Genomic DNA, 15,763 nt, shown 5'->3' with positions numbered 1-15,763 from the left:
AGTTGTCAAAGTTGCACGGTAGGAAAATCAAGTCATGCATTGCAGACTCACTTCCAGAAAAATACTCTGTTTTATAGTCCTCTCCCTAAACTGAGGCCCGGCTGCCCACAAAGCGCCTTATTCTGTCTCCGCCAGCCAAAATAACTCGCTGTGAGTGTGCTGCAGCTTTATGCATCCAACAAAGTCGAGGAATTTAATTTCTACCATTTTTTTGACTCCATTTCTTTTGCATGATACATTCTTTTTTAAATGTACAACAGGACACGATGCACAACAATTTGTCATCCTTCAGATGAAGCAAAAAATCTTGACAGTTGCTGTGTGTAAAGCTGTAGCTTGTTCCCTGTTGTGGAATGAGTCGAGGTCCCTGGTTGCTCTTGAACACACAAAGAGGCGTGGGAATTTCAAACACACAGGATTTATGGATAGGGAAACGGCAAAACTGTTGATTTTGGACTTTATGAACTTCGAATTAAAGCGATTTTCTGAACAGAGAACAGCGTAAAGCATTCAAGACACGAGGTCCTTGAAACTCAGAGACAGATAATCACATTTACAGGCAATTGAAAGTCAACATTAACCTCAAATGCATGTCTTGAGACTAGAAGGAAACCGACGAACCCAGAAAAGACCCATGCACAGTGAGAAGATGCAAACTCCGCACAAAAACACTGGAAACCAACACACCGCCGAGCCGCCCGCCCCTTCGACAGTTAGTATAAAATCAAAAGTAATAAAAAGCTTCAATCTCTGCACTGTTTACCCAAGTTCCTGGTTCCTTCTCTGCTCCCTGAACATAATTACACAGAGCGGACTTGTAAAAAGAGAGACCAAGTGCTCACCACACCCGTTTTAGCAGCCATGCGCTGACTCCATCTCTTTTGCAGAATAGATATGAATTTTTTATCAGCACATTACATGATTTAGCACTTCAGCCGGAGCTGGATACCTTCTCTTCTCCAGTCGCGTCTGAAACCTCAAGCCAACCCGCATTACGCCATTATTTGTGAATGCAGCAAGAGCTACATTTCCCATTACGCTTCCTAAAGTGCCTTTTTGATCTTTTTCTCATTGCTTTGATAGAATTCGTCTGTTCATCTCATTGTTGCATTTCAAAAGTTGATGAGCTTTTGACAATTTAAATAAGTTGTCAGGGAAATTAAGTTTATTTATCTTTATTCAACACTTTGAGCAAGAAAAGTTTTACCCAGAAGTTACAAACTGAAAACTATTGGCAACATCTGAAAGTGGGAATTGTACAGTATAATCCACAGGCCACGCTGTATGTGGTGTGCAGTAGCAGAACACTTCTGGCCCTGGAGACATTTGCCAATTTACTCAACCACGATGGCAAACCATGAAAGAAATCCATAGGACCCGCTCTGTGCCAGAACGCTAACTACCCCGCAGTCCCCCTTTTCTCTCCCAAAGACAATTGGATCAGCAGGGTTTGTGGACTCTCCATCAAAACGCTGAAAAACTGTCAGCTTTGAGGCATCATGCTCTCCCTCGGCCCTCTTGGCCCTGTTTCCTCTCCCGTCTAGCCATGCCTGACAAGCCATTAGAAGGCTTGTCTGCCTGCAGCAACGGATGGGCCATACTCCAGAGGACACGAGGAGTCAGATAAGGCTTAAATCATGAGACGAGGGCATCGAGAAAGGAGCCAGCAGAGGCCCTCATTCTTTACTTCTCAGCACTAAAAGTGAGACGATAAATTTAATCTTCAATTAAAAGCTTTTTTTCTCCTTTTCGGTTCTAATCTGCCTCCATCGCCACATAGGTTTTTGTCTGTATTCCCGCTGACCAAAACCTCTCCTTGACACATGCTATTTCTTAAATAGTTGTTTTTTTTCTCAGGGACGAAGCTCTCATTGGCCGCTCCCGAGCCCTGGTGTCACGTCGGTGCACACGTCTTGTTGAATTTGTTATGATGGGCAGAGAGTCATCGATGTCACATTGACTCGGCGGCAAACTGTAAATTCTTGTGACAGGAGCTGTTGGGGAAAAGAGCTTCTTAAAGGATGGCTGCATCTCAGGCAAAAAACAAAACACACAAATGGCAATCTTCTTCTTTTTTGTTGTTGTTGTTGTTGTCACAGCTGTTACAGTTGCACATATTAATTATGCAAATGTGCCTTAGACCCACGCATGGGACAAAAACCAGAATGACACAGCTAAGAATACATCGGGAAACGTTTTTCACATCATATTAAGATGAAAACCAAACAAAGAACACACTAGAGTCACACACACACACACACACATATATATATATATATGTGTATGTTTCCAATCCTCGTTGCCAGACATGTAAGTTGTGGAGCAGATGCAGGAAACAAGATACATGCAAAAAAAAAAAAGAAAAAAAGAAGCGTCTCCACAGGACGTGACGAGACCGTTTACCTTGTGGAGCAGCGTGATGATCTGCCGCAGCTTGAGTTTGTGGAAAACGCAGACGTCGTACAGCGCCGACACGGCCAGCACGGTCACTCCCAGCTCCTTCCACAGCATGCTGCAGGCGGCGCAGCCGAGGCTCCCCAGGAGCCAGGCCAGGGGCCGCCAGGGGCTGGCGTGGCCCCTCAGCCCGCAGTGGCGGACGTAGCAGAGCAGGGACAGCAGGAAGAACAGGGCGGCGCCCTCGTCGGCCCGGCCGACGACGCCCGCCACCGCCTCGGTGTGGATGGGGTGAGAGGCGAAGAGCAGGCCGGCCAGCAGGCTCCAGAGCCCCCCTCCCAGCAGGAGGCGGGCCAGGCAGGTGAAGAGGCCCGTCACGGCCCCGTGGAGGGCCACGTTCACCAGGTGGTAGCCCCAGGGCTCCAGCCCGCCCACGGCGTGGTTCAGACGGAAGGAGAGGGTGCAGAGGGGCCGGTAGGACTTATGGCTGCCGCTGTGCGTGAGGAGGGTGCCCCAGAAGTCGTCGTAGAAGATGTTGGTCCACGGCGTCTCTGGAAGCAGGTCCTGATTGGTCTTGATCGCCCGGCTGCAAAGAGAGCGAGACAGCCCGGTTAGAAGAGTTTCTACTATTCAGTGCATCGCTACGAAGCAAAGCATTATATCTGATGCATTTCTAAATGCCGTCTCAGTTCAGTTGAAGTTCCCGTGTTTCACTGCCCGGCCACGTCACCGCCACGCCACATTCAATAAAAACGCCGCATCTGGAAATGGTGTTTATGGTACACAATATTTTCTCTGGCAGGCCGCAGGAGATCCTGTGACGAGGATGCACAGCTTTTCTTTACCGCTGCGGACTAAGCAGAAAATATAGGTTGCGATGAAATGGAACTTTTGCATTTGCGTACAGCTTTACCTCGAGTGTGTGGTCAAGTGGCGTTCACAAACAGAGAATGGGAAGCAGGAGAGGGCGAGCTGCGAGCGCCGGGCAGCACTGCCACCACAGCCACAGCTTAAAGTGTTGCGGACACAGGGATTAGGCAAGAGCACCACACCCAAAGCAACAAACACAGGCACGCAGCGAGGGAGGCGCTGGCAGAGAGGCGCCGGGACAGAAGGTGACCCGGGGTGACGATCGGCATGCCAGCTCCGAGTCGCTCCGCCGCAGAGTGCAGAGCGGCGGCGGTGCCAGGCTGAAAGACGCCCGTTAACAATCCCAAACATGAGCTTCTGTGGGAGGATGCAGCAGCTGATTAACAGGAATGAACCTGCGTGACCTCTAACCCCTCGACGCCGGTGCTGCAGACGTCCAGCAGGGGTCAAGGCAGGGAGGAAAGGAAGGCACGTTCCTCTCGGCAGGCGTCCTTACAGAAACCCGGACTGCTTCCTCATCCTTTCTGTGATTCAGACGAGGTGTGAAACAGAGTGACAAGCCGCCGCCGCTGCTTCTGTCTGGGACGCCGGAGCTTCATGATTTGCTTAACGAGCCTCCCCGGAGCGAGGGCGGTCGGAAACGCGGAGCAGAGGTGTTGTAATTGCGAGGGTGATAGATGATACACGATAACCAGCCACGTGCCGCCGCCTGTAATCCGTCCTCACCCCGTCACAATTAACACACATAATTAGTTTAAAAGACAGATCGGTGGAAAAGTGATAGCGGGAGCTCGAACAGCGCGACGGGAGCTAAAAAAACATAAACGCGCGTTAAGTGTATTAATCAAAAAGTTGGCTGAAGAGGAAGGAGCTGCTTCCTCGGCTGCTCCGAGGCTCAGAAGAATAACACTTTACCTTGGCAGGAGCCGGCTGAACCACTGCCACCACTCAATACCGGAGAGTTCGGTGTGCAGCAGAGGGAATTGACATATTCATCAAATCAAGACGTGGGCCTGTTCCCTCTGAAATCTGAGCAAAAAATAGCCCTTTGATGACGGGCCAGACGGTAATAAATAGCAGGTACGAGGATGTTGGCGAGGCCGTAGGAATGATCAGTGGGGATATGATGATAGAAATTCCTTGGACGTCGGCGCCCAGATGATTGGATTTCTCTCCCTTCTTCACTCACACCGACAGAGGCTGAAAACCTGGTGGCCCGGCTCTCCACTCCATGACTCAGACATGCCAGTTTATTTTCTCTGGCCCATTTGTCAAGTGAGATCTTCATTCCGCCGCAAGACGCTCACATAAGAGGCATTATGGTTCAATTACATCGCAAAGCCATTTTGGAGACAAGTGCCCTCTTTTTCCATTGCACAGTGCGGTGGAGCCGCTGAGGCCAGATACATTATATATTGCCTCAAAACCACACCAGATTTTTCTGGCAGTGAAACGCAGACGCAGGCCAGCGCGAGGCGCTCAGAAGGCCCACTGCAGCTTTTACAGCCTTGGCTTCCTGCGTCGCCGCGCACGATCGGTCCACCTCTCAGACCGTCTCCGTCCTCTACGACACTTCTCAACAAACTGAGCAGCGCGTAGGAAGAAAAGGGGGGGGTTGTAACTTCTTTATCCACGCTGCGACAACTACCCGGATTAGATGAATGAGATACGGCCACAGCTGAATAAACACATTTGCATTAAAGTCCAACTAGTCATGGTCAGTCTCCCCGATCTACAGCAAATCATTAATCCACTATTATCATTATCAAATCCTGCGGCTCTGCAGGCTCAGAGGCCAGCTGGAGAGCGGGATCCGGTTACCGCTGCTGGATGTGTCCATTTCTCAGTGGAGCCGGCGGCAGGAAGGACCTCTCGGTGCACCGTGAGCCTTTTCCAGCCGGGAGCACATTCCTCCACCAAACCGCCGGGCCGTGCACCGACTCCCAGAGGAACCGAAGGATCATGTGGCCACTAACAAGAGAAGCCTCCTAAAGCAAAAAAACACCTCCCTGCCTTCCATTACTCTCTCCATTATGTACTCCGACACGCCGTCCTGATATTTGTATTTCATTCGCGCTTCCCAACCTGTCACTGTTTGAGCTGTCAGAAAGTAGAAAGAGATTGTACAAATTTCGCCTCGGTGACTTCTTTTTCATATTTTGAAATCCTATGATTGCTTACGTGTGTCTGCTCGTGCAGGATGGAATATTCAAAGTTTATTATGTCAGGCTCTGGCAGCTACTGTGTACATTTTATACTCCGCATTACCACTAATTAGAATAACTGTGGCGAACCCAGACACTTCAAATATGTTAACAATCCGCCATTTGCTGCATATTTTTAGAAGTGTGTGACATGACCTCACCAAAACAAAGACATATGATTCCACTCAATACACAAAACAAATGCAGCTTGGTGTGTGTAACGCACGCTCGCCGCGACGAGCTGCAAAAAACCCCATCATCTTAATTGAGAAAGTACTCCAAGAAGCAGACTTGTGGCGTGGAAAGCAGCCTGTTTCTTCCACAATGCAAGGTTGCACAATAACGGACATTTAATGGGATCTGAAATACTTATATTTCCCAAATGGTTTTGGAGGATTGCCGAAGCGAAGTATCGATTATATTACGGAATTATCGTCATGCTGACAGTTAACATAATGACTTCCTGGCAGATGCAGATGAAATGTATTCGAAATGCACACCACAAAATGGCTGGGCAAAAAGTGAACTGACACTGAATATCAACAAATCTGGAGGATGCTCTGCAAAGAGCTTAAACATGAGGCTCAGTCTGGGTTGATGCTGATGTCTCATGACAGCAGGATCTTTATTAACCTCCACTGATGACAAGCTCACTTTTACTCTACAAAACGACGGCTGTTGTTTCTGCCAAAACGTGTGGCACCTTCTTTTCATTCATGCTTCACAACTGAAACACCCCCAAATTAAATCGGTTCAAAAGCACTTCTATAAAAACTGATCCTGCTGTCGTTGTATCTTCACAGATGAGACATAATCACGTGAGCGCGAACCTCTTCACCCCTGGAACCATTTTGCGATGAATGTGGAGGCAGCAGGAGGATGAAGAACGATGGCCGACGCCCACTGACCAGAGGATCTCCGGCAGAGCGCCTATCTAAAATTGAAGATTGATTGGCTTTTTGGGGGAGACACTAAGAAGCGGCAGCAAACAGGAGATGGGGTTTGATATGAGAGAGGAGATTGAAAACCAAGGACATGTCATCTGGATTTTCCCTTTACAACTTCTGAATGAATTTTAAATGAAGCTATAAGGCAAAAAGACCAGCGTGGCCAGAGTGAAGCCGCACCGCAGATATCTTCTAAAGCTTGAAATAAAATCGTAGGAAAACAGGCAGACCATCCCGACCCAATGAAATGCGTGTGGTGGAAATCAATCCAGAAATAAATCACACAAGAAAAGAAAGAAAAAATGTAAATGTAGGAGCAAACTGAAGGGCAGGAAGGAGCAAACTATAAGTATAATACACCCACAATGAAAATATCTTGAGCTTTCTGGGGAAAGTTTCATAAACATAGAAAAATAAATAGGAGGCTAAAAACGTCACATTAAATTGAATGGCTAGATTCTTGTATTCAAACTTATTTAAGTGTTTTAAAGCACAAAATTCATCATTTTTTTAATGCTCTAAATGTAAAAACACAAAGGCAAATTAACCAATTATTCAAAAAACAATTCTGTATTTTAATACGCCACATACAAATAGGATCACTTTTTCTTGTACGCTGGCATTTATCAGCGACGAAATATTGATGCATATTAACCTGAACATGCACCCCTACATATGAAGCTAATAAATATTACACAAAAGTGGAAAAACTACAATATACATGAGGACGGGAAAGAAAGTAACCAGCTCACAGTTTGGATTCTGACACGTCAACAGGAGAGTATCGCAGGACTAATAAAGATTTCCATTTGTGGCTGCATATGAAAAGAAAGTCAGGTCTGGTGGGAGTTCGGGGAAAGTGATCGAAGGTCTGCCAACTACATGTCATCACCCAGATTCAATATCTGAAAGGAGCGCCGTTGTATTTTTGCCTGCCCACAGAGACGCAGGGGTAGCCCGCGCCGTGTTTCCGGAAGGCTCTTTGTCTAACGTTTCTTCCCATGGGCCGCCAGCAGGTCGGGATTTCTCTCACACGGCGAGCAATACGTTGCAATTTTCACTATAACGCAGCATTGCTAATGGATTTTATGCACTTTCAGCTTTCCCCCCTGAAATATTTAACATGATCTATGTGATAAAACATTAAATCTTCATATGTTCCTGTTAATGTAATAGCCTACATATTCAGTAACATCAGGAAAGCAAACTCTCAAATGCTAATGGAACACATTAATTATAAATGGTGCAGAGGAACTGTGTTAAAGTAAGGGAGAAAGACTAACATCATGGTAAACAGTGTTATCGTCAATATCGTCATCAATATCATCAGTGAGATGCAAAGGAAACTATTGAAACTCATGGATTTGTGTATTATTATTATTATCATTATTGTTATTAATATTATCGGTTTCTGGAAAGGAGATAAGGAAAATGAAACAATCTGTATTAAATGTTGTAGCTCGGCCATGAAGACATGGGATCATCAACATGGAGGAAATAGAGAAATCCAGATTTGAATTGACGTTGTCTTCATTTTATTTATTGATTTTTTTATCTTCAAGCTCCAGGTTAATGATTTAACTGTATCGCCGACATGTGACCGAGTGTCCTGGTGTATCTGGGATTAAAGCAGAGACCATCAGTGAGAGTCAGGGACTCTCTCCAGCAGCCACCATCACACTCAGGCCGCTGTAAAATCTCTATGTGATCAATGAAAGCCTTTTTTCTCTTCTTTGACAGATGCGCTTAGCAAGCAAATAATACAATTTACAAATAATTAGAAAACAGTCTCAATGGACGCATTAGTGCCATTTTTTTTATTTATCGTAAAGAAACATTTCTAAACCTATTTGTTTGTATTGATTGCCGTGCTCCATGCGAACCATGATACTGTACTGTTTTTCATGACAAATGAACCAATTACAACGTGTACAAAAGAATAAGTGCAAGTCTGCAGAACGAGCCCGTTTCTTATTCCCTTTATCAGGAAAACAACGTGAATTAAAGCACCATTATTTCTTATAATGTTACCTGCCACTGGTATAATTGATGAAAGAAGCACAGATGAGACTGAGTATAAAAGGTCAACAAAGAGGAAAAACCTGCAGTGCTGCATTTTTCTCTCCTTTTCTTGCATAAAACCAGACTAAACATTACTGCTTTAAATCCATCTGCTCTGCCACTCTGTCCAGCTGGATTTGATCCCAGCTGACTCTGGGTGGGGGGGGGGTGGGGGGGTGGGGGGCTGCCAGTGAGGCAGAGACTCACAGAACCACAATCACACCTATGATTGATTAAAACCCACATTTAGCTTCAAACGCATGTTTCTGGACTGGGGAGGGAAACCGGACGACCTGGGAGAACATGCAAACTCCACAAAGAAAGGCCCGTCCTAAACTTTAACTTGAGATGTTCTTCCTATATCTAAATTAAACTAATGCTACTTTATTGATCTTCTTGGGAAATTCCTTTTTCCACATTGGCCCATACCGTTTCTGGGATGCAGCGGGCCCCCAGGGAGCTGCTGGAGGTCAGGGACCCACCATACTGACCACTCTAGAAATCAAAGTTTCGATTCCATGTCCGCTATTGATGTTTTTAACTGGTTTTCGGAGTTTAATTCTTATCTTTGGAACTAAATCATCAGCAAAGCACTTTAACAGTTAACACCCAGTTTCCATGACGATTCAGGTGATGGTTCTTTAAATCACTGATTCAGGAACCTTTTGCGTTCACACAGCAACTTTTGAAAATGATTTCCATTTACATGGGAAAGGCAGAAATGCTAAAAACGACATAGTTTTCACATACGGCCACTAGAGGGTGTTTTTTTTTTAAACGAAACCACACACACATGCGCACAAACAACAATATGCAATAAATATCAACAATGACGAGAACACAGATGCTCGTATTTACAGACGACCACGTTGTTTTTCACGCCATTACGATAACTCTCAGCTTTAAAACTACCAAGTCAGCGGACAATTCGGACTGAAAGTCATGATACTCTTTGGGCTGCCATCGTTGTTTTTGTTTGCCTATTCATGCATGTGCAGAAGAACCATTTATTCGCTGCAGTGTAGCAGCAGCTCCGTTTCCTCTGCTGTTTGTTTGTTTTTGTGTTTTCAGTGGCTCAGTGCATCAAACACCCAAAACGCAGCGTTTTCCGTTTTCACGTTGTCATATAAACAGGTCCTCAATGTGAAAAATCATCTCATTAAAGACATTTTCTTCATCACGTTGTCAAAAACATGGAAGAAAAGAAAAACCTATTCATTTTAAATTGGTAGCCAGAAGCACAAACAAACCAAAAAAAACAAAATCCATAGTGAGCAACGCGCGCAGCGTCCCGAGATCAAGTGAAAGGAGTCTAGTTTTGGGAAAGGATTCAATTTTTTCCCACAAGCAACAGAGCAGAAACTCGAAGAGTTGAACACACACGCATGAATGCACGCACGCACAAAACAAATAAAACATGAGCTCTTTTGAGTGACCTCCAGAGTGCAACATCCAGCACTGTGCCTAATTCACCCAGCAGCACTCCCGACCCCCCCCCCCCCCCCCCCCCACGGTCTTCTCCCCCTCAGAGGAGTGTATTTGCTCCGCTGGCACCGTCATGCACCCTCGCTCCATTTCATGGCACAGTAGACAAGCAAACACCGAGACACTGAGACACCCAGTGTGGAGCGGGGCGGGCCGGTCCGGTCCGGTGCTGCAGGGAGCGGTGAAAACCCGCGCCGGGCACGGCGGGGCGTGACCTGAATGCCGATCGCCCGATCCAGCCGGGCGGGCAGCGACCAAACCCGGCGGCGGGCCACGCTTCTGTTCCGGCCAACCGCGCCGGCAGAGCAGGAATCTTGGCAGGCCGGCGCCGAGTCTCATGGTGTGAAGCTGCCAGGGGTGTGTGCGACTCTTCCTCAATCCTACGATCGCTTAGAAAAAAAAAAAAAAAAAAGCCTATTGGTCACTGCCTTGTTTGACGAGAACACGGCAGCCTCTCTTCAAAACACGAGAGATTCCTCCATAACCGTTTCAAACAAATCCTTTAAACGCCGAGCTTTCAAGTGAAGTGTGAGGCCGTGCGATGTTTAAAGTTGGTTCCAGGTGTGGAAGCCAATTACAGGAGCTGCTCGTGCAGAGCCGAGCCGGGTGATATACACTCCGATTATTGTGTAATAAATCTGTCATCGCGAGCCGGGGCTGTGGCAAGACAGCCGAGAGCCGCTGGGTCACCCCTGCAGGCCTCTCCCTCCCTCGCACACATCCCTCTTTTTCTCAGACTCTAACTCTTTCCTCTTTTGTGTCTGGTGTCTAAAAAGAAACTGCTTCTTTGTATCTGTCACTAGCCCTCTCCGGCTCCAGCTGACAGCCTTATTGAGACAGTGATACGAGCAGCAAGGCCAAAGAACTTTACATAACTGGGGCTCAGAGGGGCTTTAAAGGGTTTTTATAGCTCAATTCCTGAAGGTGAAATTAATGCCGAACCACTTCATTTCCACCTAATGATGCAGAACCACCTGTTTGTTCACAAGCAAAAAAATAATCTGAGGAAGAACAGGGAAAATGAAAGGATGTACGGCAGGAGAGTCAAAAGGGGGCAGTGGGCCGGACATGTAAAATAGTGCCATAATATCCTCTGAATTTAAACTTTGAACCTTTTCACCAAGATTTTCATTAAAAAAAAAAAATACTATTGCAACAGAATATCTGAACATAAAACCAATTTTGATTTAACCTTGGAGTGTGAAATACATTATTCAACAAAAAATGGAAGGATTTTCAACATATGAAAGTGGATTTTACTTGTGTGGCTCATCTGCACTGTTTCAGCTGTCATGTTCAGCCATTCACACAAAAACTCACACATCAACGGTGCCACTGCGAAGCACCGCCTGCTCAACCGCAATTTAGGGTCTAAGGTCTTCCTCAAGTTCTCTTTGTCAAATGGACAAAATGAAAAGGGAATCAAACCCACAACAACCTGCTCAACCAACTTAAAGAAGTATTAACTGAGTGATCCAGTTACTTCAATTCTGTGACTGAAATCACATTATGGAGGCGCCGAGCGGCACAAAAACAGGGAAAATCCTCAAATGAGCAAATGTTTGACTTAATTTTGTTACAAGTTGCATCATGACCGCCAAATTGAATTTTTCTAAGTCTTTTTAAGCTCCTTAACTAATTTAACACAAAGTGGAAAAATTAACCAAACAGGTTTTTTTATTAAATGAACGTCACTGCCCAAAAGGCTGAAGAGGGTTTTTGTTCTTGGAGCAGCTCTGCCTCTGGGTTTCCCCCGAGCCTGACCCATGTCTAATGCTGCGCTCGTCACCGGGGCTCGGCGTGGGGGTGGGGGGTGGGGGGCATTCCGCGGCACTCCTCCTCACAACAGGAGGCTTTTGTCAGGCTCTGACCCTTTCAGCCACTCGGTGATAAATTTGTGTGATTTGTTCCTCCTCTTCTGCTCGGAGTGCTTTTCTTTCACATGCGGAGGGATCAATGGCGGCGGACGGCCCTTTCCGCAGCCTTGTGGTCACGTTGCATGCGAGACTCCTCCGGGGCCAGGCCCGGGGCCAGGCTCACCGCCGGGCCGCTCCGGCGCTCCGGTTTGGGTTCGGAGGATGTTGACCCACGGAGCGGTTCAGGGAGACCCGCACCAGATGGGTGAAACCGGCGGCGTGGGATGGAAACATTCGGCGGGAGCCAGACGTCAGCCGTCTGTGGCGAAGCAACACATGAGTGAATGGCTAATCTATCTAGTGCTTCACCGTCGTTCTTTCCAAACCTTTTTTGCATGGCGGCGCTTCACGGGGCCCAGCAGCCCTGAAGGATGAGCCTGAACGGTGGGACTCCGCCGCAGAGGCCTCTGTCCGCTGATGTTTACTGCAAAGCGGCTTAAGTGCAGGAAGGGCCTTTGAGAATGCCAGCGGAGCAGAAAGGAGAAGACATCTTTAGTGCCCCGAACATCTCGCAGCTCCAGCATTCGAAACAGCTGTGCCTCGTCTCAGCGCCGCGCGCAGCGGCCATGTCTGCTTAAATGCGAAGTAGCAGGCAGACTCGAGGAGCTCATCCTCTCGCGGGCGCCGTGATTAGTGGTTACGTTCTGGAAGCCTTGTGCAATCAATCAAACACAAACAAATATGAAAGAACTAAAGAGCTTCCAGGAGAAGTATAAAAAGACCACGAGAAAGACGGCAATTGATCATTTTGCTCTCGAATCTCCATAAGCTGCAGATCTGCAGCGTCTCTCAGTTAGCTGCAAGGCGTTGACCTGAACGCAGCATGAAAGCCGATTCGGTGAATTAGGGCATCCTTACACACACAAAGAATCATCCCATTAATGAATGGCAGCGTTCAAGGATGCAGCTCTGAGTGATCTCATTAGACGCCACCACAGCAGGCCAGTCTTCTCACAATGCTGCCGAACCCGGACGGCCGCTTTGACTCGCCCATGTGGGCCCCACTTCCAGGCCCTAATTGAAGGCACATGTAGCCCTGCTGCATCAACAGCCTGAGTCTAAAGCCACGTGTGTGTGTGTGTGTGTGTGTGTGTGTGTGTGTGGGGAAGCTGTCAGCGGTAACGTGGAAGGACGGGAGTCATGTGCTCCTTCAGGCCTCAGCGCAGATCTTTCCATGATAGATTACACTTGGATAGCAGAGATCTCTGCCTCATTAACTTTGGCTTGCTCATAGATAATGACGGCCAGTTTGCACTTAGAGAAAAAAAAGAAAAAAAAAAAAATTGATTAGGTATGACAGTAATCCAATCTGATTGCAACTTCAATTTGACAAGAAAACGTAAGCTGGTGGCACAATGTTGCCAAAGATACTCTACAGTATGATGAAGAAATGAAGCTCTGCATTTACACACGTCGTCGTCTTTATGGTGCCTGCAGCACCTCTGCAGCACCGTCGTCCAAACTGAGCTCTTCTGTACTGCCACATCAATATTATATCACTGCCACACGTTAAACAATGACAGTTGGTGAAACACTGGTGAAAAAGGAGCAGAACCCCTCCCTCATTGCACATTTCTTAACAATTCCACAGCCATAAAATCAAAAATTAATCCAGGCGTCTCAGTCAGGACAGGGTTAACGGCCTCTATTAAAACAGAAGGAGAGCAGCTCGTCCTGAAATAGCGTCGCCTGACATTGCGTGAGACTGCAACGCCTTGTAAACCTATAAACATGTCCACAAGGAACCCAAATAGCCGACGTAATTTTCGAATGCTTTGTCTTCCACATGGTCTCAATTTGCATTTTTGCAGAGGAGCTCATTTACGCACTTGAAACTTTACAGCCACCAAATCACACAAACCACAACACCCCCACCAGCGGGGGGTTGAGCCTCACACTGACTTCAGGTTTTTCTTCACTTGCTTTGCTCTTTAGAAAGCCGAGAATCTCTAAAACACTCGAATCAACACAAGTGCAAAACGCTTCACCAGAAATCTGGACCTGTTTACAAGATGTTTTCAAGTGAAAATCCCAAACTTTCAGACGTGAAACTTTTCTCATGTCACGTACAGTCGATCCACCTTGATTGCATTTAATTTTCAAATACTCAGAAATATGTCTAGATGTGCAAATTATATATTTTTGCTTTTACAAATTCAGTTTGCATCAATCTAACAGTGGATGCTGAAATTGAAAAAGCTCCTCCATTAGCCGTACTGTTTCCTCCTCCTGTCTCCTCTGTATTGTATTGTCACTCCTGTCGCCGCGCCACAAAACACTTTCTCCAGCTAATCTTTTTTCCCCGAGTCAATAACATTCGGAGGCAATTCCCTTCAGTTCCCATTGTCAGGATAAATTGAATTCCAAACTGAGATGCAGCTCTGCGCCGCAACAGTCAGCAAAATTGGATTTTCTAAAAAAGAAAGAAAAAAAAAAATCATTAAAGACAAACAATCTTGCACTTAGAAAACAATATTACTATAATACATCAAGAAATATATATTTTATGTAAAATAATGGCATTATTAGCTCTAATTTACTGTGGAATGAAGTAGAGAGAATCAATTAGATAAAGTGAGGAGAAATCGATGTGTTTGGCGAGGATCCCTCTTCTGAGAGCAGGTATCACACAACAGAAATCTATAGCGTCTCCATCCTGAGGGCAGACCTGATTGTTAAACAGGCAGCCTTTTGTTTTCTCTCGTCTAACTGGCCGCCGTAAATGAGCGGAGTCACGTGACTCCGCAGGGAGAGTTACTCCATTTCAAGGTTTTCCTAAGAGGCGTGAGTTGAAATTGAAAAGCAAGGCCACGGGGCTTGAACCAGCACCTCCACGCACCCACTGAGAGGGCTCCCTCTTTTTGAAGCGTATGAAATCTTTATAGTAAGTAGCAAACCATATTTGAAAAAGAAAAAGATCAGGCAGGCACGTATAAGCCGCGGAGGTTTGGAAGCTCGTATTTTTTTGAATAGGAGTTATAAAATTTTGGCACGACTGAAATGTGATGTTCGAGAGGGTTAGCGGCGGTAAAATGTCCTGCAGTAAAATGGGCTGGAAACTTTACGTGGATCACAAAGATATAAGAATAATCTGAGTCGGTTGACAGTTTGAAGCAGACAGACACGTCAGGATCGCCTTGGAGTTGGTGAAGTTGTGCTGAATAGAGTATAGAACGGAAAAAAAAAAAAATCAAGGTCTTCACTGAGGTGGCTGGTTCTCTTTAATGCTCCTCCAAAATGTATTCCTGGTCAGCGGCAAAACAACAAAGGACCATGTGGCGCGGGGTTCTGCTGGACTTATTACTTGAGCAAACCAGCATGACCAACTGCATGTTATGCTTCCTTCAAGTTGGTCTGCACAGCTGGCCCGGGAGAACCGGCAAATCAGAACCACTCGCATGGTGAACCAGAGCAAACTGCTAAATTATCTCATGGGACGCATTAAACGCCGTCGCGCTTTGCAGTCTGAAGCGGGCACGGTGAGGTTCTGGTAAAGTAAGGATGGGAATTTCAATGAGTTGACCTCATTAGCATCCCGTATGGCTCATGTTAATAAAGTGTTGGGGTGGTACCATGACCACAGGCTTCGACAGAAGGTTTCCAAATTAGCAAGGCCTCCGAAATAATGAAAGAAAGAAGAAAGAAACCTCCTTGACATGTGTGTCAAACATCAAAAAGCCTCAGACTGTAGATTAAAAAAAAAAAAGAGGGAAACTTAATAACCCTTAGACATAAAGATTTATGTTTGCAAAGTCAGACATGTTACTGGACGTGGAGAAATAAAAGACACAGTGAGTTTTGAGTTCCCAGACGCCCGTCTCTTCGGCTCTTTAATTCAGTAACGTATGATAAATATGTCAGCGGGTCGGATCAAAAAAGGCTTTTT

At 46.2% G+C, this 15,763-nt stretch overlaps 1 protein-coding gene across 1 annotated transcript in view; it reads right to left on the bottom strand.

The window, feature by feature from the left end:
- The window catches only part of LOC115392064 (protein O-mannosyl-transferase TMTC2-like), a 90,519-nt gene that overhangs the window by 46,759 nt on the left and 27,997 nt on the right, over window positions 1-15,763 (bottom strand). Inside the window, exon 2 of the mRNA XM_030096565.1 lies at window positions 2,404-2,980. Coding sequence (XP_029952425.1) covers window positions 2,404-2,980 — 577 coding nt within the window. The remainder of the gene's footprint in view (window positions 1-2,403; window positions 2,981-15,763) is intronic.

The sequence above is a fragment of the Salarias fasciatus genome, chromosome 7 (assembly GCF_902148845.1).
Source record: "Salarias fasciatus chromosome 7, fSalaFa1.1, whole genome shotgun sequence".
Lineage (NCBI taxonomy): Eukaryota > Metazoa > Chordata > Actinopteri > Blenniiformes > Blenniidae > Salarias > Salarias fasciatus.
The sequence above is the reverse complement of the archived record's forward strand: the minus strand, read 5'-3'. Positions and strand labels throughout refer to the sequence as shown.